The sequence below is a fragment of the Podarcis tiliguerta genome (genome assembly GCF_965153285.1).
Source record: "Podarcis tiliguerta genome assembly, chromosome: Z".
Lineage (NCBI taxonomy): Eukaryota > Metazoa > Chordata > Lepidosauria > Squamata > Lacertidae > Podarcis > Podarcis tiliguerta.
This window is the reverse complement of record NC_139553.1, coordinates 9,349,292-9,372,425: the sequence shown is the minus strand read 5'-3', so window position 1 is coordinate 9,372,425 and position 23,134 is coordinate 9,349,292. Positions and strand designations below refer to the sequence as shown.

Sequence of the window (23,134 nt, the reverse complement as noted above, 5' to 3'; positions counted from 1 at the left end):
AACATGAATCAGTGCTCTGAGCTCAGGAGCCTGTCGTTAACCGTGACGGAGGAAACAGCTCTGGGATAATGTGCAGCAGGCTAGATTTTCTCTTTAATAGAAGAAGAAGAAGAGTTTGGATTTGATATCCCGCCTTTCACTCCCTTTTTAAGGAGTCTCAAAGCGGCTAACATTCTCCTTTCCCTTCCTCCCCCACAACAAACACTCTGTGAGGTGAGTGGAGCTGAGAGACTTCAGAGAAGTGTGACTGGCCCAAGGTCACCCAGCAGCTGCATGAGGAGGAGCAGAGACGCGAACCCGGTTCCCCAGATTACAAGACTACCGCTCTTAACCACTACACCACACAGGGTTACCAATGGCTTGTGTGCCATCATGGCTTACTCTAGGGGCAGGGGAACCTTTTATTTTCCAGGTGAAAAAGTGCACCCGTATAGCCACAGCTCTGGCATCACGATTGGCGTGTTTCCCTGCTCCCTGGTGTCCATTCCCACAGCCCTCATCGTGCATGGTTCCAGGTTTCATGAAAACTTCCACATGTACAACTGTATGCTCAAAAGCCCCCCTTCCCTGCAGTACTCTGCACTTTGCACATGACATGAAAAGCATGGCTGCTTGGTCCAGTTGCTTGCAAGCACTCCGAGTCTTTGTGAGTGCTATAAAGGTAAAGGTAAAGGGACCCCTGACCATTAGGTCCAGTCGTGGCCGACTCTGGGATTGCGGCGCTCATCTCGCTTTATTGACCGAGGGAGCCAGCGTTGCAGCTTACGGGTCATGTGGCCAGCGTGACTAAGTTGCCTCTGGCGAACCAGAGCAGCACATGCTTAAGCCATTCTAATGCTTAAGAAGTAATTTTAGAAGTCATTCTAGGGCTGGGGATAACAAGGTAAAGCAAGGTAAAGGACCCCTGACAGTTAAGTCCAGTTGCGGAGAACTCTGGGGTTGCGGCGCTCATCTCGCTTTACTGGCCAAGGGAGCCGACGTTTGTCCGCAGACAGTTTTTCTGGTTTATGGGGCTAGCATGACTAAGCCACTTTTGGCGAACCAGAGCAGCGCACGGAAACGCCGTTTATCTTCCCGCAGGAGTGGTACCTATTTATCTACTTGCACTTTGACATGCTTTCAAAGTGCTAGGTTGGCAGGATCTGGGACCGAGCAACGGGAGTTCACCCCATCGTGGGGATTTGAACCACCGACCTTCCAATCGGCAAGCCCAAGGCTCAGTGGTTTAGACCACAGCGCCACCTGCATCCCCTAGGCTGGGATATGCTGGTTCAAATGCCCTTTCACAGCAGCAATTAAGCTTGCTAGGTGGCTCTGGGACCTGTTATGTAAGCCTAACCTACCTCACAGGGTTATTGTGGTGATAAAATGCAGCTGGCTAGGGGCAGGTGGACAACAACAGACCCATACTCTTATTCTGAGCTCTTTTGCAGAAGGATGAGATGGAAGCAGCAGCAGCAGCAGCAGCAACAATAGATGCCAATGTATGTGGCTTTTTAATGTGTTATTTGATATCTGTTATGTTTTAGGCACACACATGACACACCCCATAGGGAACTGCATAGTTCAATGGGTGGAGCAAATGCTTTGCGTTCAGACGACCCCAGGGTCACTCTCCAGGAGGGGATGGGGAAACACTTCTGCCAGTCAGCAAGGCAATAGTCGGCTAGCTGGACCAGGACTCAGTATAAAGCAACTTTCTGCGTTCCTTTGTTTTGCACCCAGAAAGTGTAAGACCCCAAATCCCACTTGGATCCTACAACAACTTACAGAAGGAAATACTCCTTGTTCCTTCCCATGGGACACCCAAAAAGTATAAAACAATGCAGCTGCATAAGGGCATGAATCATTCCCAAAATATAATTACAAACGAGCCTCTTAAATATGTAAAAGCATGCATTCAATGAGAGGCGTGAACTTGCTTTTGCTGGGTTATCTCATTTATATTGTTTGAGACAAACAAACTCTCATCTTCCTCAACACAAACAAACCTTTCTGTTTTCTGATCCTTAATATTTGTCAGAATTGAAAACCCCTGTTCCCAACAATGCATCATGGAGAACTATAGAAGAATAGCCAATGCTCTTGGAAAGAGGCATGGGTAGTGCTTCCATACTACATGGGAATCTTTAATGTTTCTTTGATTGTCCCTGAATCTTCCTGCCACACTTACCATCCTCTCCTTCCACACCAGTGTGGGGCACTGCACGCTTAAAAACCACTATAAGTTTATAGTATGGAGAAACTTCCAGCTCTGAATGGCTGGAATGTAGTCTATTGTAGAAAGGGAAGAAACACATCCATTGTCCTGCCCACTTTTGCCCTTGACGCTGCCCATCCACGGACATATGGCCCCTGAAAGGTAATTCACAAGTGAATTTGGCCCTCGGACTGAAAAAAGCCCCCACCCCCAATGCACAGGATATTGACTAGAGGGACGGATGGTGTGACTCAGTACTAAGGTGCCCCCAACCCCCGCGCAGAAGACTGGGTAAGATAGGATGGCAGATTTTACTTCTGTTAACTTGTTAATTCTGTGGTTTTCTGAAGCTGTGCAGGGGTGATGATTGAGAGATTCGGCAGGTATCTTTTGCACCGGACTTGAGTGAGAATTGCCTCCAAAGCCCTGTCCTGACGGCGCTGCTGCTTGCGGCCGGGCGATAGACTGCCTCCGAGCCGGGAGGCTCTATGCTCAGCTCTTCTGTCTGGAAGATAAACCTGCACAGCGTCTTATGAATGCGGCTGATTCTCGTGTGTTAAACACACAGAGACCCAAACATAGACCCAACTTCCAAGATAAACCCATCATCTCATCTCGCGGGGATGAAATCCAAACGCGTAAACAGCGGCGGCGCGGGGTTAGTGTTTCCTTGACTGGCTGCCTCTGAAGCTGAACACCAGGATTAAGGAAGGCAGGAGGAGAGGAGGCGGGGCCACGGGATGGCCCTTTAAGGGGCCGGCCATGCGCAGGCCGTCCCTTGAGCAAGCAGGTAGAGAGCGAACGAGAGACGAGCTGCGCCTTCCGCAGTTTTGCCCGGAGAGGCGGAGAGAGCAGAGCGGAGCGTAAAAGCGCAGCAGGCATCAGCCGCCGCCGACCGTCGTCCCGAAGCAGGAAAAAAAGAGGAGCCCGTAGCGACAGCAAGAGCGCAAGGCCTCCATCGTCCGACCCCTTCCAGCCCCGGCTCGGCTATGGGGAAGATCCAGCTCTTCGAGATCCGCCTGGGCGACAGCCGCGTCGTCTACAGCCCCGGCGAGCCTCTGACTGGCACGGTCACCGTCCGCCTGGCTGGAGCGCTCCAGTACCGCGGTGAGCGAGCAAGTAGGGAGGGAGAGGGAGAGGGAGGGGAGGGGGACTCCGTTTCCCACGTCGGTTCCACTACCCTCTTCACGTCTTCCTATACCCATTAACCCTCTGCGCGAAGCCTGCTTGCGAATAGGTGCAGGGGTGCACAGCTGTCGGAACACTTTTTTGGGTGGTGGTGGTGGGGGACCTTTCCACCTGCCGTCCATCTTCTTTCACTCTCTAAGCCCCCTTGCAATTAGGCGCCGAGGCTCACAGTCGCACCGTGTAGCGCCAGGATTACTTTCTTCTTCCCACTTTCTTTCATGGAATCATAGAGTTGGAAGAGACCACAAGGGCCATCGAGTCCAACCCCCTGCCAAGCAGGAAACACCATCAGAGCACTCCTGACATATGGTTGTCAAGCCTCTGCTTAAAGACCTCCAAAGAAGGAGACTCCACCACACTCCTTGGCAGCAAATTCCACTGTCGAACAGCTCTTACTGTCGTGGGGGAGAAAGAGGAGTGGCTTTGATGTGCGCGCAGCGGGGGGAAGTTTAATTACGGTTGAGGAAAATATCCTCTGTCTATGCTCAGGGACTGTGTATTGTATCTTTGCTGGTTTGAGCAGCGAGACTTGATTTTGGGGCGTTGAAGGAGGCCTTAACGTCAAATAAGCCACACCCCACAACTACCTGTCTGAAATGATAACTTTTTTCCTGTTGCCTGTGGCTCTGTCTCCCTCTGCCCCATGTCTTTGCTGCCATGTAGGTGTATTTCTCACTGTGTCTCTTCTGTAGGTCTATGGTGGTAAAAACCTTAACCCCACCCAGATCCGCTGAAGTGGTGGGATGAATCTTAAAATACTTTAGGACCTACGTTTTTATTATTGTAAGTTGTTTTAAACTGTTGTTGACATTTTGTTTTAGTGTTATAACCTGCTCTGGGACCCTAGGGTTAAAGGCAGGTAATAAATTAATAATAGTAATAGCCACACACAAGGAACCCCCCCCCCCCCAATTGTCTGGCTAACTCTTCAGCATTCTTTCGGAAAGGAGTGCCCCAGAAGCTTAAGTCCTGAGTGAGTGGTCAGGTCTGGTAAAACCGCTTTCTGTATGCTTTGCCTTGTGACGTGATTGTGTTAGGAGCTTCTGAACATGTGGAGAGTTCTTAGTTCTTGAGTAATCTTAAGCATCTGGGCTTAATGGGCTCAATGCTTCCAGATTTGGTGGAGTAGGAGAGTGACAGTCATCCCAGAACTCTCTTAGTAGAACTTAAGTGTGTTCAGCACTGTTAGGGAGTTTGTGTGAACTGGGGTGGGGAGTGGTCTTCTGGAAGGGGACAGTGTTCTGTTTGGTTTAAGGCGGGGTGGGCAGGAGACAACCTGTGGCTCTTCAGATGTCACTGAAGTCCAACTCCCACCAGTGCCAACCAGCATGGCTATTAGTAGAGGATTATGGGAGCTGTGGCTCAGCAACATCTGCAGTGCCACAGGTTTCCCCACATGTATAAGAAGCAACCCTGAGCATTCTGAAATATTGGTTGCAGGGGAGACAACTTTTTCTATATTCAGCTGAGCCAGAATGAATCAAATATACCAAAAGTCCAAGTTGCATCCCTCCTTGTTGATGGTTGACTGAGGCCACAATCCTGTGCATGCTTACCTGAGAGTAAGCCCTACTGAGCATAAAAGAACTTGTTGTAGACATGTATATCATTGCTCTATCTGTGGCATAAACTCCGGACAACCCTTTTTCTGCACGAGGAGAAAAAGGCTGGGTGAAATATATTATTACATTGACTTCTTGAATTTTATGGCTTTCCACCAACCTTGCATGGTAGGTGGGTGACTGGCCCATAGTGACTAGGTGAGTTTTGTTGAGTGAGGATTTGAACCCAAAGCTCCCTAGCTCTGATCCAATGCTCTTAGCCACTACCCCAGAGGTAGCCAATGTGCCTGCCAGATGTTGCTGAAGTGCAACTCAACCGTGACCATTGGCTGCACTTGACTGGGCCTGATGGGAGCTGGAAGTCTGGAAACATCTGGCAGGCACCAGTACACCACTAGCTATACCTGCACTATTAGACGCATGAATAGCCTCTGGAGGCAGAGTGACTTGCTGTGCCCTTTGCGTGGATGCGCATAATGTGTGAAATGTATGTAGCATTGACATCTGGAAATTGGAACATATGGTGGACTTGGATAAGCAGGTTTGGCTTGGGTGTTGTGTGGCCAGGTGGTGGTTGGGGAAGGTGTAGAGCAGAGCTTTCCAAACTTTTCATGTTGGCGACGCACTTTTTAAGACATGCATCATTTCACGACGCAGTAATTCAGTTTTACTAACAAACCAGATGTTAAACTAACCCCTTCCCAGCCCTAGAAGGGAGTGTGGGGAACGTTTGCATGACACACCTACACACTGCAGCCTGACACATTAATGTGTCGCGACACACGGTTTGGAAAGCTCTGGCACAGAGGAACCTGGATAAAACAGATGCCTACTTTGGGAGTGGATGTGGAAGTAGATTTCCTTCAACTGTGCGGATCTGCAAGGTAGGGATTGAAGCTCCCAGTTTTCTTGTTTTCAACCTCTCCCAATGAGATATAATGCCATGATATTCATCAGCAGGTAGGGAGACTTCTACCAGCCTGAGGTCCGCATTCCTCTCCTAGGCAGTGTTCCAAGGGTTGCGTGACAATGGCGGGCACAACCAGAACCCAAAAGTAAATGGAACAATGGCTTGTACAGTAGGCTATAGTACACCAAAACCAAGATCAAGTTCAGTCTATAATTTTTATTATGATGACCCACCCTTTAGCAGCAGGTCCCAGGGCAGGTTAGAATAATTTAAAATCCAGTATTAAAAGCAGTGAAAACAGACTGAAGTCACAGGAATGGGGTGAGCTTTAGAGTCACATAGTTCAGGTTTGTCTGCATATACACACAATCTTCCATTCTTCAGTCACACAGAAGCACTCAAGGAGGACACAAAGTTGGGAGTGGAAAGGGGTGTGGTCTGAGAAGAGGGGGTGTGGCTTGCAGAGAAGGAATGGCCATATCTGGCCCTCTGGTCCTGAGATTTCCCCCTTCCTGATATTTGTAGTTCAATTCTTGAGCGCTCAAAGTGATTTTCTTACATCTCCAGTTGTTCTCACAGTAGCCCTCTCAGGTAGGCTGATGATATTAACCACATAGTGCAGCTTGTGTAGGTTGGACTTGAGTTGTTATTATGTTATTATTATTTATTAGGTTTATATACCTGTACCCACGCTTCACAAGATAAAATCGCAATATAAAAACGCAAAATGCATAATCAAATAAGGCAGCTCAGTGAAGTCCCTATTGGAGCTGAGGTTCCAATGGGGAGGGGTACTTCTTCATCATGCACAGCAAATACATCCACATTCTTACTGGGGGAGTAAGTCCCCCTGGGGCTTAGTAAATTGACTTGGTATAGCTCAACCTCAGGATGTTTACTCACAAGTAAGCCCCTTTATGTTCAGTGGGAATTCCTAGCAGGTGTGCTTCAGGCTACAACCCTAATATCTCTTGGCCACCTTTGTTAGAACTTTTATTCCAAATTATAACCTGTATTTCTTCTGAGTATGCCTAGTAACTGAGATGGTAAGTATCATTGCAATGGCCTTGCGAAGAAGTAGGATAGACTGAGAGGTGGTGATTGGCCCAAAGCCACCCAGTGAACTTCAAGGCTGAGTGGGCATTTGGACCTGGTGTGACACTCTAACCGGAATGGCCCATGGTCAGAGAGGATGAGAATTTTAGTACAACAGCCAGTTGTGCTGTGGTCTGTTGTCAGAGACCTGTTGCTATTTCTGCAGCAGAGGCCATGCTTCTAGCATTATACAGCCGCTCCATCAGCATGAAAGGGGGCTTTTTAGCCACTGTGTACTCCAAATCGGGATGCAGGTGGCCTTGGGATGCAGGTAGCGCTGTGGTCTAAACCACAGAGCCTAGGGCTTGCTGATCAGAAGGTTGGCGGTTCGAATCCCCACAATGGGGTGAGCTCCCATTCTCGGTCCCTGCTCCTGCCAACCTAGCAGTTCGAAGCACATCAAAGTGCAAGTAGATGAATAGGTGCTGCTCCGGCGGGAAGGTAAATGGCATTTCAGTGCGCTGCTCTGGTTCGCTGGAAGTGGCTTAGTCATGCTGGCCACATGACCCGGAAGCTGTACACCAGCTCCCTCGGCCAGTAAAGCGAGATGAGCGCCACAACCCCAGAGTCGTCAGCAACTGGACCTAATGGTCAGGGGTCCGCTTTACTCCTTACTCCAAATCTAAGTATTTAGGATTACTGAAAACACAAGGAGCTCCATTTTCAAGAGCATGGCATGCAAGCTCTTTTAGGTACAATGGAACTCCACAGGAATCACAGTTGAAGTCATTATGAAAGAAGATATTGGATTACATGCCTACTGCCCCAGGAAATTATTTTCTATGAAATATTCCAAAATTACACCAAGCTTAACTCTGCATTGTCATGCAAGACAATGTCAAGAATACTGCCCTATGCCAATCATAGTGTACATAGGGTGGGGTTTATACTCCCAGTGCCTTATATATTTCTAAATACACTATGTTTTGGGCAACCAGAAACCATACACTTGCAGAGCTAGGAGAGTGTTTCCTCTTACATGTCCCAGTGTTGTCTCTAGGTCAACACTAAGTTTTCTTTCCAGAGTAGGGAACCTTTTCCAGCCTGGGTGCCGCATTCCCTTCTGGGAAAGCTTCCAAAGGTCAGTGGTTGGTGGGGTCATAGGCAAAAATGGGTGGAGCAAGTAATGTAAATCATTTAATGCACAGTAGCCAAAATTCTACACTCACTTGCATACCCTTCTCCATCCTTCAGCTAAACAAGGAAGAGGCATGATAAGAATTCAAGGACATACAGCGGACACTTGGGTTGCGAACGTGATCCGTGCAGGAGGCACATTCGCAACCCGCAGCGCCGCGTCTGTGCACTTGTAGGTTGTGACTCGGTGCTTCTGCACATGTGCAAAGCACAATTTAGTGCTTCTGTGCATGCATGAGTGCCGAAACCTGGAAGTAACCTGTAGTGGCGTAGCGTGGGTTGTCAGCACCCGGGGCAAGGCAAGTAATTTGCGCCCCCTAACCCGTGGATTTTAGCAGGGGGCAGAGAGCTGCGAGTGCGAGTGCCCCCCCAGATGTTGCGCCCGGTGCGGCCGGCCCCCCCTGCAACCCCACGCTACGCCACTGGTAACCTGTTCTGGTACTTCTGGGTTTGGTGCGATGCGCAACCTGAAAACACGCAACCTGAAGTGTCTGTAACCCAAGGTATGACTGTATTCTAGCCAGGCAAAAACACTGAAAAAAGGGGTGAGGCATGTGATCTAGGGAAAGTTCTGAGGACCAGATAGAGAGATGTGGAGGCCACAATGGGATTCTGGGTCTCTCTGTTCCTTATTCCTAATGGTTCCTGGGTCTGAAAAGGTTGACGACAACTGTCCTGAAGGATACATTCTTGGTTGTGTCATTGTAGGATAGGATGTTGTTCAGAGCTATGGGACAAGGATAACTGTGACTTTAAAGATGAATGAGAACCCTTTACAAAGTATTTGAAGACGCAACAAAGTGAACTGGGCTCCTTGGCTGGCTTTGAATAAACATTCACAAACTTTTTATTGATAATAATCAGCTAAATAGTTTGAGGATCTATACCACTTTGTAACATGCAGAAAACAGCATTCTCAGAGAAATCAAAGACTGGAACTGAGGGAAGCCAGGGGTGTGTGTGTGGGAGGGAGGGGGAGGGAGGGAGGGAGGAAAAATGGGGGGGGGGGATAAGGTTGATATGTTTCTGGATAATATGTTTTGTTTTAATTTTGAATTTTTTTTAAAAGGATGATGTTCAAAGCTTAGGGTGCATCCCTCCACTTCCTTACTTTTAAGTGTGTTTTGGGGTCACCCCAGGTTTAATAGCCTAGAACTAACAAACAGGCTCTTACTGAAGATTGTTCTTCTGCATTGCACATGGGACAGGTCCTCAATCATGGAGGTGTATTGGCTATGGGATAGTTAGGTCATATAAGCATCAACTTCTTGTCGAGCCTCTGCACTTTTAAAAATGTATTCTTGTTATTTCTGAAATACATGCAACAGGCAAACATAGACAACAGCAATCATATTGTGGCTGATCCCAAAATGGGGATGCATGGGGAAAATAACAGTCTTGAAAGGTATCAGACATGTATATTCATTTCTTAAAGAATTCAGTCCAATAAGTCTCCCCACAGGTTATAGTGGAGAGCGTGCTTTGTTTTGAACTTTTGTGGGAATCTGGAATGGGGAGCTAATAACTTTGACCTTGTGAAATGTGAACTATTTTGTTGTTTTTAAAGTTATCCACTTCTTGGACATAAGGTGACTTGAAGGCAATTCTCTGTAGTTAACAGATAAAACCGTGCTACTATATATATATATAGCAAAAACCAAAACCACCATATCTTCTTGAGTTTTCCTCTGTCCCTATAAACAGGTGGAAAATCTGTTGCTCATCAGGTACACAAGAATATTAAGATTTGATTGGTAATTTTGCTGATGATTTTATAGTTTATATTCTTTTTGTAAATTGATTTGAGATATTTATTATTTATTTATTTTTACAACCAAGTGGCATATAATCGTATGAAACAAACCAAAAAGCCACATGGCTGGGGATGTGCAAAAAACCTTGAGTTTTCCAGAAATCTTCATCAGGTGTGATCAAGGTTGGGGAGCCTCAGTTCCAGGGGCCAATTGTGGCATTTCCAAACCTTTCTGTTTGGCCCTGGGATGCACCCCAGGACATCATCATCATCATACCCCGCCCAACTGACTGGGTTGCCCCAGCCACTCTTGGGGGCTGTGGAGATGCCTTATGCTTTTCTGGAAGGAGGAGGGTGAAAGTATATACAGTGGTGCCTCGCAAGACGAAAAGAATCCGTTCCGCGAGTCTTTTCGTCTTGCGGTTTTTTCGTCTTGCAAAGCAAGCCCATTGACGGATTAGCGCTATTAGCGCTATTGGCACTTTTAGGGCTAAAAACAGCTTTTTAAGGCTTAAGGGATTAGCGGTTTTGCTGCTAAAATGCTTTTAGCAGCTTAGCGATTCAGAAAAAGGGGTTTTGGAGCAAAAAAAACCCTCAAAATTTTTCGTCCATTTTCGTCTTGTGAAGCAAGCCCATAGGGAAATTCGTCTTGCGAAGCGCCTCTGCAGACGGAAAACCCTTTCGTCTTGCGGGTTTTCCGTCTTGCGGGGCACCACAGTATTTAGCTGGTGGTGAAGCCATCACTGTCTGTATCTTGGGTTAAGAACATAAAAATAGCCCTGATGGATCAGGTCAAAGGCCCATTTAGTTCAGCCACCTGTTCTCACAATGGCCAACCAGATGCCCCAATGGGAAGCCTGCAAGCCAGACCTGAGGGAAACAGCAGCTTGTGATTCCCTGCAACTGGCATTTAGAGGCATATACAATATTTACCAGGGGAACGCAGGTGGCGCTGTGGTCCAAACCACTGAGCCTCTTGGGCTTGCTGATCAGAAGGTCAGCAGTTCGAATCCCTGTGACGGGGTGAGCTCCCGTTGCTCGGTCCCTGCTCCTGCCAACCTAGCAGTTTGAAAGCATGTCAAAGTGCAAGTAGATAAATAGGTACCGCTCTGGCGGGAAGGTAAATGGCATTTCCATGCGCTGCTCTGGTGTCAGTGTTCCGCTGTGCCAGAAGTGGCTTAGTCATGCTGGCCACATGACCTGGAAAAACAAACGTCGGCTCCCTCGGTCTGTAAAGCAAGATGAGCGCTGCAACCCCAGAGTCGTTCGCGACTGGACTTAACTGTCAGTGGTCCTTTACCTGTACCTTTTTACCGTATTTACACAAATCTAATGCACCATCGAATCTAATGCACACCTTGAAACCAAAAAAGTATTTGCTGGCGAATGTAAACACGTCCTCAAATCTAATGCACACCCTAATTTTCATGACATAATTTGGCCAAAAAAGGTGTGCATTACATTTGAGCAAATATGGTATACTGCCTCCAGTACTGGAATTGGTCCACAGCCATCAGGAATAGTAGCCATTATCCTCCTCCATGGGTTTGTGTAACCACCCCCCTACCCCCAATCCTTTGCTAAAGCCATCTTAAGTTGATGGCAATCACCTACATTCTGTGGCAGCAAATTTCCAGTTTATAATTCTGTGTTGTGTGAAGTATTTCCTTTTGTTTGCCCTGGATCTTCCAATATTCAACTTCATTGGATTAGTGCAGGTTCTAATACAATGAAAAAGGTAGGGGGGGGGGAATGTAACTCTGTCCAGTTTATATACCTCTGTCTTGTCTCCTTACTACCTTTTTATACAGACTAAAAAAGCCCCAACTGTTCCTCAATTGGGAGTTCCTCTCACCCAGTGATTATCTTGGCTGCCCTTTTCTGAATCTTTTTTCCAGCCTTACAATGTCCTCCTTGAGATTCAGTGACCACAGCTGTACACAGGATTCAAAGTGTGGTTGCACCATAGATTTGTATAATGGTGTCACAATATTAGCAGTTCCTTTTCAATCCTAACGATCCCTTACATGGAAATTGTCTTTTCGGCAGTGGCTGTACACAGGACCAGCATTTCTGCCAAGCCACCCGCTGTAACGCCATAGCCCCAATATATTTCCTGGTGAGTCACACTGTCCTTTGCAGACCCCATCAGTGTATATGGGAAACTGGGGTGTATCCCCCCCCCCCCCAGCATGCATTGCTCCACGCTTCCTTACATTGCATTGCATTTGCCTCTTAATGCCCATTCACCCAGTCTGGAGAGATCCTTTTGAAGCTCAACACCAGGACAGTTACATATATGTTGGAAAGCACAGGTCTCAATACTGATGCCCTTATTCCACTTCTTAACATCCCTCCTTTGTAGGCACCATTAACCATGCTGGTTGGGAGCTGAGAGTCAGATATAATGGAGGGGCCCTTGATATGGCCGGCTGTAGTGACAGATAAGCCTTTCTCAGTAGTCAACACTCAAAGTAGAATTTATTTCCCTTTTGAGTTTGGATGGCTTCCTCTTTAACTGCCTTCCAAAGGCTAGTGAAGGCAGAATTAGTAGTAGATTTTGCCCAGACGGTCATATCACCATCTTTTTATCTTAGAGTTTTGTTTGTAATCAGTTTTGCCTACTCGTGTTCTGTATTGTATGGTTTTAAAAAATACGTGTGTGTGTATATATATATATGTGTTTGCTTTTATAACGATGCTGTGAGTTTAACTGTTATAAGCTACCCTAAGTGATGCATCTGCATTAACAGGGTAAAATTTTATAAAGATACACATATATTGCGTTTATATCCCACTTTTCTTCCAATGAGCTCAAAGTGGCATACATGCTTCATCACAACCCTGGTTAGGCTGAAGGACAGTCACTCACAAGAGGTTACCCAGTGATCTTCAGTATAGCTGACTGGTGATTTGAACCCTGGTCTCCCAGTTCCCTGTGGGATGCGGGTGGCGCTGTGGGTAAAACCTCAGCGCCTAGGACTTGCCGATCGCATGGTCGGCGGTTCAAATCCCCGCGGCAGGGTGTGCTCCCGTCGTTCGGTCCCAGCGCCTGCCAACCTAGCAGTTCGAAAGCACCCCCGGGTGCAAGTAGATAAATAGGGACCGCTTACTAGCGGGAAGGTAAACGGCGTTCCGTGTGCTGCGCTGGCTCGCCAGATGCAGCTTGTCACGCTGGCCCCCAGCCTTTAGAGTGAGATGGGCGCACAACCCTAGAGTCTGGCAAGACTGGCCCGTACGGGCAGGGGTACCTTTACCTTTACCTTTTACATCCCAGTTCCCAGCAGGGGCCTGTAACCACCATACCACTGGCTAATAAATAGGTAAATACCCTTGGGGTGTTTCCGTACCACAAATCTACACGAGTTGTTCTGCCTGGCTTTGCATCTGGCCCACCCACAATTGGCATATGGCTCCTGAAAGGTTTCCTAGAAGGGCATGTTGCCACAGACCGGAAAAAGTTCCCCATGCTCTTGATTTGGAGCAATATGAATGGGCTTCTGAGTTCTCAACTGGCTAACAGGAACCAAGGAACCTTTATAAAGCAGGCTGCCAACTGAGGCAGAGAGCCAGGACCACCCTCCTCTCCTACACAGGGATGGCCTTGGACAAATGCAGATGCCTTGAAGTTGGGAAGGGACTGTTGACTCAGCAGCTCCTGGAACATCTTGGTCTTTTCTCTGGCTGGGGGCTGCAAAAACAAGGGAGCGGGCTGGCTTGCCTCTTTCAGCATGCTATGTTCTGTTTCTCTCTCTAGGATCAGAGCTGTGAATATTAACACTTTGGGTGGTGTGTTGGTGAGAGAAAATCTCTTGGGTAGGCTTGGTGAGAAATCGCCAAAGCAGGCAAGAGAAGCCCTCACCTCATACCCTGGCTTCAGATTTTTGCATCCAGTTTGCATTTCTGCCCTGCCTTGTAGCATAGACAGAGATGGCAGCCTTGGCCTGAGGTCATGCATGGGGGGGGGGCTGAACCCCTGTCCCAACCCAGCATGGTTCACTCCTCTTGTCGCAGCAGCTAAGGCAGTGTCTGGTTGGCTAGGGTGAGGTGTGCCAAGTTGCCTTGGCAGTGGTGTGTGTGTATATATGAAGGTGTTTTGGAAAGAACACCCAAACAACTGCCAACTTTTTGGGGGGTGGGAATGCTGGAATTGCTTTTATAAATAGCTTTTTAACGCTGCCTGTGGCAATTATTCTGGAGTAAGAGCTAGCAAAGGGACACGGGTGGAGCTGTGGGTTAAACATCAGAGCCCAGGGCTTGCCGATCAGAAGGTCGGTGGTTTGAATCCCCGCGACGGGGTGAGCTCCAGTTGCTCGAGCCCTGCTCCTGCCAACCTAGCAGTTTGAAAGCACACCAGTGCAAGTAGATAAATAGGTACCACTTTGGCAGGAAGGTAAACGGTGTTTCCTTGCGCTGCTCTGGTTCGCCAGAAGTGGCTTAGTCATGCTGGCCACATGACCCGGAAGTTGTACGCCGGCTCCCTCGGCCAATAATGCAAGATAAGCACTGCAACCCCAGAGTCGGTCATGACTGGACCTAATGGTCAGGGGTCCCTTTACCTTTATCTTTAAAAGCTAGCAAGAAATCGGTAGCAGGTTTCAATTTTAATACCTCACCTCTTCTCCCCATGATCCCTTGAGCTTGAACAAAGGCCTTATGTCAAGTCAGACGACTGGCCCCTCTAGGTCCCTCTATACTGACTGGCATCAGCTTTCCAGGATTTCAGACAAGAGGTTTCTCCCCACCCTGTCTGGAGATGCCAGGGATGCCAGTGGGGGGGGGGAATGAGTGTTTAGACCCCTGGGCTCTCACTTGTGAGTTGCCTCAGGGTTCTGTCCTCTCCCCCGTGCTTTTTAACATCTACATGAAGCCGCAGGGGGGTTTGGACTGGATGTCCATCAGTACGCAGATGATACCCAGCTCTACCTCTCTTTCAAATCAGAACCAGTGAGAGTCCTGTGCGAGTGCCTGGAGGTGGTTGGAGGATGGATGGCGGCTAATGGATTGATGTTGAATCCTGACAAGACAGAAGTACTGTTCTTGGGGGACAGGGGGCGGGCTGGTGTGGAGGACTCCCTGGTCCTGAATGGGATAACTGTGCCCCTGAAAGACCAGGTATGCAGCCTGGGAGTCATTTTGAACTCGCAGTTGTCCATGGAGGTGCAGGTCAATTCTGTGTTCAGCTGTTTATCAGCTCCATCTGGTACGTAGGCTGAGACCCTACCTGCCCACAGACTGTCTCGCCAGAGTGGTGTATGTTCTAGTTATCTCCTGCTTGGACTACTTCAATGCGCTCTGTGTGGGGCTACCTTTCAAGATGACCCAGAAACTGCAACTAATCCAGAATGCGGCAGCTAGACTGGTGACTGGGGGTGGCCACCGAGACCACATAACACTGGTCTTGAAAGACCTACACTGGCTCCCAGTACGTTTCCAAGCACAATTCAAAGTGTTGGTGTTGACCTAAACGGCCTCGGCCTAGTATATCTGAAGGAGCGTCTCCACCCCCATCGTTCTGCCTGGACAATGAGGTCCGGCGCCGAGGGCCTTCTGGCGGTTCCCTCATTGCAAGAAGCAAAGCTACAGGGAACCAGGCAGAGGGCCTTCTCTGTAGTGGCACCCACCCTGTGGAACGCCCTCCCATCAGATGTCAAAGAGATAAAGAACTACCTGACATTTAGAAGACATCTGAAGGCAGCCCTGTTCAGGGAAGTTTTTAATGTGTGACATTTTAATGTATTTTTAATCTTTGTTGGAAGCCACCCAGAGTGGCTGGGGAAGCCCAGCCAGATGGGTGGGGTACAAATAATAAATTATTATTATATTATTATTATATTGAACCTGGGATTTTCTCCATGCAAAGCAGATGATTTGTCACTGAGCTGCAGTTTAGGAAGGTTGTTGGCAAACTGGAAAGTGTGCGAGATGATAAAAAATCTGGAAACCAAGCCTTATGAGGAAAAGTTGGAGGAGCTGCGTATGTTTTGCCTGGAAAAGGGGGAGACAGAGGAATTATGATAGCTTTTTTCCAATGTCCCAAGGGCTTTCACATGGAAGATGGAGCAAGCTTGTTTTCTCCTGCTCTGGCAGGTAGGACTCAAACCAATTGCTTCAAGTTACAAGAAAAGAGATTCCAACCAAACATCAGGAAAAGCTTTCTGACAGTAAGAGCTGTTAGGCAGTGGAGGGTCTCCCTTGGGAGGTTGTGGACTCTCCTTCCTTGGAGGTTTTTAAGCAGGGGTTGGATGGCCATCTGTCATGGATGCTTTAGCTGACATTCCTGCACTGCAGGGGGTTGGACTAGATGACCCTCAGGGTCCCTTCCAACTCTACAATTCTATGATTCTAAGACTTTTGCTGCAGAAAGGTTTGTGGTTCTCTGTGCCCAACCCCAAAAGAAATCAATGGCTAGGACATTTGGGTAGTCGGTGGAGAATTAGATGTCCCAGGATGTGGAAACTTGTTGAAAGCTGCATTTAAATGGGGGGGGGGCAGCACTCAAACATGTGACTTGCTCCACTTGCATTCTAAAGTAGGGTTGTACCACATGCTCGGTTTCTGATTGTATGGGTCCTCTTGCTTGTGCATCATCTGAACATGGTGCTAAGCTGATGGGGCAGCAACACTTAAACATTCTGACGGTGGGGGAGGAATTTGTGATGACTCCACTCATGTTTACCATTGTTGACTCATGAACATGCATGATGTGTGAATTGGACCTTGGAACCTGTGGCAGAAGAGTGACTCAGCTGCACCCAAGTTTCCAAAGGTGCTTACAGGTGTGGACGTTGAACAGCGTCCCAATTATTGCTGCTCTCCTTTAAGCTTTGAGTGGAATAGCTACTCTAGTTCCATATTTCTTTAATTCAAATAACAACCTTCCCCTCATTAATTTTACTGGACAAGCCAACAGCTATTGCTAATTCACGTTCAGTGACACTTATATTTTCAGTTTGACTTGTGTTATGTTGTGTACCAGCATTCTCTGGTACTAACAACCAGTCCTTTTTTTCTGGGGGTTCTCGAGGGTATGCAGTACCAGCACCTCCCCCCGCCCCATGTTAAAAGTGCCACACTTACTGTAACAACTTCATGGTACCTGCACCTTTTTTTTCTTAAAACAAAAACAAAAATACCACTGCTAACAATGGTACCCAACTAATGATTCCCCACCCCCAGCTGCACTATACATTTAAATCACTGAACAGGTGAATATGAGGGGGATGATTTGCATTTGATGTCTTGCAGAAAAAGGGGAGCCTGGCAATTCTGTGTTGAGTGCCCAGTGTAGAAGTAAACCTAGATTGTGGGTGGGGAACCTGGGTCCCAAGGGCAAAATGCAGCCCTCAAGGCCTCTCTGTTTGGTCCTTGGAACTCACACCTCACCAACCTGGCTTTGCAACCTGAGAGCTCTTTTGCCTGTCTGGAATGTGCCCTTGAATGCTGTGCTTGCTTGCCTGGGTGGAGAATAAAGAGGTGTGTGTGCATGCATTTGCATAGAAAGTAGCCGACTGCACAAAGGTGAAATTTACATCCCTTGCTCAACCCATTTTTGTCTCTGACCCCACCCGCCCTCAGGCACTGAAAAAAAGACTTGCAAAGATTCTCCAAATCACCAGTCATCACAATTGGGGCAGGATAAGAAACTGCAATCCATCCTAGCTACATGAACAGGCCTATGAGTGTGTACAAAACAGTTTCCTTCAGACTTGCAAGATAATCGAAGGTGACTGGGGAGCTTGATCTGTCCTGGTGCTAGGAACTGATAATAGATAGGTGTGTGGGGGTGTGTGTGTTTCTCTTTAGAGCAGTGGTTCCCAAACATTTTTGGGCCACCGCTTCTTTGGTTCCACAAACTCATCCCCAGTGTCCTCTACCCTATAAAAAGCATTGTTCAGAATAGCAGCTTGCATGACCCACTAAAGAAGATAGCAACACAGGAAAATACCGTGTTTTTCGCTCTATAAGACACACTTTTTTTCCTCCTAAAAAGTAAGGAGAAATGTGTGTGCGTCTTATGGAGTGAATGCAGGTTGCGCGGCTAAGCCAGTGAGAGGGAGCACTGTTCTAGCTTCTGGCTTAGCCACATGAAACCTCCTCAGGACACGGGGAGCCTTCATCCCACTGGCCTGAGGAGGCTTCGCACGGCTCTTGCTGGCGGTGGGGGAAGGGACAGAGGGCTGCCCCTCTGTCCCTTCCCCCGCCACCCAGAAAAGTGATGGGCTGCCCTTCTCCCTCCTTGGGGAAAAGCCTGCAAGTGCCATACACACTCTCTACATGGCTCGTGAAAGGGAGCGCTGAGCAGAGCCTGAGATGCATACAGGCTCTGCTCAGCGCTCCCTTTAAATAATTTTTTTTCTTGCATTCCCCCTCTAAAAACTTGGTGCGTCTTATGGTCAGGTGCGTCCTATGGAGCGAGAAATACGGTACTCAACAATAACCAATAATTGGAGATTTATTCAAAATTCAATTAAAACGATTCAGTTTAATTAACTCAACAAAACTGATGAACTTGACTCAGTCATACCAGCTTTTCAAAGCCTGATAGTCACTTACACCTCCAGTGCCCTCTTGCTGCCCCCTTGCCTTTTAGCTCCCCACCCCACAAGGTAATCCTACTGTCCCCCATGGGACAGTACCACCCCTTTCGGGAACCAATGCTTTTAGACCTTTGTGACTTCTAATGTCATGTTGGATTAATGTTTTGTTGTTAAAGCTGCACAATGGTGCCAATGGAGCCGTGGTGTCTTGCAGTGTTGGTCCTGCTGTTTGAAGATAATCTCTCTCCCATTTGCTCAGTGGATTCTGAAAGGTGGGGGGAGCTTAGGCAGAGAAAGAGAAGCCAAATATCGAAGCTGGTCAGCAGATCTGTTCTGTGATTGTGCCCTGTCCCTTGTGCTCAGCTTCAGTTTGTTATTTTGCTGAGATTTGAAGTGGGTGAGTGTGGAATCGTAAGCTTCTGGCTGCTCATTGCAATCTCACAAAACCCCTCCCGTGTCTTGTGAATGCTGGTCATCCAAAGAGAAATGAGTTGATTAAAATTGAGGAATAGCAACTTAATATTGAGGCGTTGCAGGACTAGACAATTTATTCTGTCAAAGAAGTGGCAAGTTTTTAGGGAACTAAGAGTGCATTAGATTAATCAGCTCCAGTCTACCAAAGCTGGTGCCACAATAAATTGCTGTGTGTTTTTAAGAGTGTTTTACGGGTCCTCATTGTTAAGCTGCCATTTCTCATGTTTTTATATACTCTCGTTTGACTGTAGCTTAAAATTTATTTCATTCATATAAACTGACGCATGCCACTGTCCTGGACCCTTGCATCTTATTTATAACCAATTGTTGTTAAGAACATAAGTAGAGACCCTGCTGGATCAAACCAGTGCCCATCTAGTCCAGCATCCTGTTCTCACAGTGGCCAATCTGATGCTTATTATGGGAAGCCCACAGACAGGACGTGAGTGCAACAGCCAGTACTTGTGATTCTCAGCAACCTTGGTAGTTGTGATGATTTAGAGTTCCATTCTGTTAAGTATATGGTGAAGACCTTCCTCTTCCAGTGAGCCTTTTAAGTAGATGTTTTCCCCAGTCTTTGTCTGTATCGGAACTGTGTTTAGATTAATAATAAAAACAATTTGTTACCTGCCCTTCACCCTAAAGTCCCAGGGCGGGTTATAACATTAAAACACCAATACTAAAAATTGTTTTCAAACAACTTACAATCACAAATGTTGCATGATATAAACTTAACTTATATAGGGTGATAACTTATACACTACACAGGTGCCCAAGCTTTTTCAAAGAGGGCCAGATTTGATGAAGTGAACATGTGTGAGGGCCGACCAAAGTTGAGATTTTTTTTTTACAATTTTACCCTAAAGTTGAGTTTTTTCTAGGATTTAACCCCAATGCTGTTGAGCTGTTTTTTAGGATTGAAGCTGTTGAGCTTTTTTTTTTTTTTTTTACAATGCTGAGCCTTTTTTAGGATTTTACCCCAGGACATATACTGCCTGCTATGCAGGGTGTCTTTTGGGATGGTACCCAATCTTCATTCTACTCAGTGTAGACCCACTGAAACCAATGGACCAAAGTTAGCCATGCCCATTAGGAATGGCTATTGGATACAACTCTTGGAACTAGCACTCTTGAGAGGACTTTTTGAAAAAGCCTTTGGGGACAGCCCCAGAACAGATTGTTTGGGGATCAGACCAGAGTGGCGCATCAAACGCTTGATCGGTTCTCTTATCTGGCATAGAATTGGTATAAAGTTGGTCCGCTGCCTGTTTGGTTTTGCACAATGAGCCCTGGCTCTCTGTGATCCCCCCTGTGCCTGTTTTCCAAAGACAGCTGCAAACTAGACCTTCAATCAGCATTTTCCATCCCTCTAACATTGTCCTCTTGCTTGGGGAGGGATGGAGTGTCTGCTGCGCTGGCTTTGCCCCAGAGGCACCACACAGTTCCCTGTAGCCATTGCACACAATCCAGAGCAGCCTGCTCCACTGCTTTGTGTTGCAGGCTGGTATGAAGTGCATTACTCATTTTGGAATGAAGTGCCTAGGAGGGAGACTTTCAGACGGTTTGCTGTGGTAAGTCTGTTGTTGCCAAAAAAAGAAAGAAAAGAAAAAAGGTCACACAGCACCTTTTTATGAACTAACAGGTGTTGTGGCATAATGTTTGTGGAGTAGAACCCATGTCATCAGATGTATGTCTACAGCACTGGAGGCTGCTTCATTAAGGCGAATGGGGCACTGCCTCACATCCTCAGTCCTCCCTCAGTCACCCCTTGTCTGCCTGCCATTCTTACTTACAAACTAGCTCAGGGGGTGGCCAGCTTCCTTCTCCTCCTGAGGGCTCATCCAGACTTCTGCTTCTCCTGCCACTTTCCCCCAATGAAGACCCCATCTTTACTGCTGATTTGGAGCAAACATCAGTTGGGTTTTCCACAGATTCATATTTGCTCCAATTCAGTGCTTAAAGAGTAAGATTTCCAGGGAAAGCAGTGCAGCAAACAAAAAACTGCTCGGACCTGTTCCTTCTAGAACTAGAACAAGCAGAAGTGTGGAAGAGTGTTAGTCCTGGTAGAACTCAGCAGGGAGGAAGATGGGGACAAAGCTAGGATTGGTTGGCTCATTGACTCTGGGTCCTCCTATCATTGGTTCTGGCACCAACAACTTTTGGGCTTTCCACCCTACCAGTCTAGTAGGCACCAACTGATACTGCACCCTATCTACCAGGGAGTTTCTCTTCCTCCCCTCTTCCTGTTCCTTTATTTGCCTTGGGTGGGGGGCGCACCTTGTTTGATACCACTTTAAACAGTCATGACTCCCTACCCCCCAAACATCTGGGAGCTGGAGTTTAAGGATGCTGAAAGAAGACCCCCCATTATTTGAAAGAAGTCATGACTGTTTAAAGTGGTGTCATAGTGCTTTAAACATATTGTGTGAATGTGGCCTTAGCATTGTTTGATGACAGATGGGTAGGACCAGCTTACAGGTGAGGGTAACCCTTCCTGTCTGAATGTGAGTGTTGTCAGAATACCATCTGCAGGGAGCAGCAGGGTCACAGTATGGCTGTGGCTCTGCAAGTTTGCTCTCTGGTTAGCACACAGACGGGCGGGTGGTCTGGTTCTGGGCTCCAAGCCAGCCATGCCCTTTTGTACTTATAGCCATTTGAGGTGGTGGGACGTCGTCACAAACTCGAAGGGTCTCTGTGTCTGTTGCTAAGGAACTGTAGAGTTGACTGTGGCAGTCCTTTTCTCTTTGAAAGGCTGTGTGTCCCACCCCCGCCCACCCCCCATTTCTGTCAACCCTAATCTCATGCCTACCCTACAGGACTCAAGGCTTGCTGTTTTGATCATGCATGCAACCCACCACTCTGGTGAGCAGCAGCAGATTGATTTGGCAAACCATCTTGAGCCAGGTTGGGCCACCTGCCACATTTCCAGGTGGCCCGTGTGTTTGTTCCCCCTCCTTTTTGCCTGATTGCTGAATAAAACCCCATCGGGTTAAAAATAATGGGTGAATTCATGCACCTTGTGCTGGTGCTGGCTTTCCATTGTCTTGGAAGGGGTGGGTGATGTAGAAGCATTGCTGCCCACAACCCAGATGCTCCTTTTAGTGCTGGAAATGAACGAACATCGGTAGCTGCCTCCTATTGAGTCAATGCTATCTCTAGCTTAGCATTTCCTACACTAGCAGATAGCAGCCGTCCAGGGTTTAAGGTTGCAGACTTTCCTAGCTCTACCCAGAGATGCCAGTGGGAATTGAACCTGGAACTTTCTAACTCTACCACTCTACCCTCTACCACTGAACTATAGCCCTTGTTGTGCTCAAATGTGTTTGTTTGCCTGCACTTCAAAATAGTAACAAAAACACCATCTGCACTGTACTTTCAAGCAGTGTCACACCACTCTGGCTTTCCCCACAAAGATTCCCGGGAATCGTAGTTCGCGAATGGTGCCAAAAGCTGCTAGGAGATCCCCATTTCCTTCAAAGAGCTACAAGTACCTGTGTGGTTCATAACAGCCAGTTGCTCTTCCCAAGGAAGTATGGGAACTGTAGCTCTGTGAGGAGAAATGAGAGTCCTCTCGCCATTGTTAGCAAACTATAGTTCCCAGTGTTCTTTACAGGATGCCAGGGCTGTTTAAAGTGCTATGATGATGCTTAAAATGCATAGTGCAGATGGGGCATTACTTAAATGCTGTCTTTTATTGCCAGAGAATGCCGATATACAGCATAACATAAATCAGTGTAAAACACACTGTCCCTGTGAAGGTAGTAGTAGTAGACTTTATTTGCGTAGCCGACAGGCCATAGCATCAAAGGACAAACACCAACAAAAATACATTACAAATATGGTTACCATAAAATCTTGTGACCTATTAAAACCCTAGGTAAATTAATAATTTCAGTACTTAAAACTTGACAGAGGTAATAAAATAATAATAATAAAACATAATGATAATAATCATAAGAGCCTAGGCGAGGAATCCGGGTGACGACACTGGTGTCATTCAGATAACAGCTCTCAGTCTCATTGCTCTCTCGATAAACTTGGCAACCTTCTCTGTTGTCGAGCTGTTCTGGTCGGCTAGGAGTGAGAACAATTTGGCTTCACAAGAACGGCCCGGGATGGCAGATAGGAGCGGCGTAATGGTCTCGTCCCTGAGATCTTTATATAGGGAGCAAGACAAGAGAATGTGTGACACCGTCTCTACATAGCCAGCTCCACAGGGGCAGAGCCGGTTCTCGAATGGAATTTTTTGATATCTACCTTCAAGAACAGCTGAGG

The 23,134-nt window shown here is 47.3% G+C and overlaps 1 protein-coding gene across 2 annotated transcripts in view; it reads left to right on the top strand.

Moving 5' to 3' along the window:
- The first annotated feature begins 2,889 nt into the window (after positions 1-2,889).
- Positions 2,890-23,134, top strand: part of ARRDC1 (arrestin domain containing 1) — a 53,861-nt gene continuing 33,616 nt past the window's right edge. Inside the window, exon 1 of one of the 2 annotated variants that reach the window (XM_083423122.1) lies at positions 2,890-3,307. In XM_083423122.1, the coding sequence (XP_083279248.1) occupies positions 3,190-3,307 (118 nt within the window). In that variant the 5' untranslated portion in view covers positions 2,890-3,189. The remainder of the gene's footprint in view (positions 3,308-23,134) is intronic. The other variant, XM_083423121.1, reaches the window with a different exon arrangement.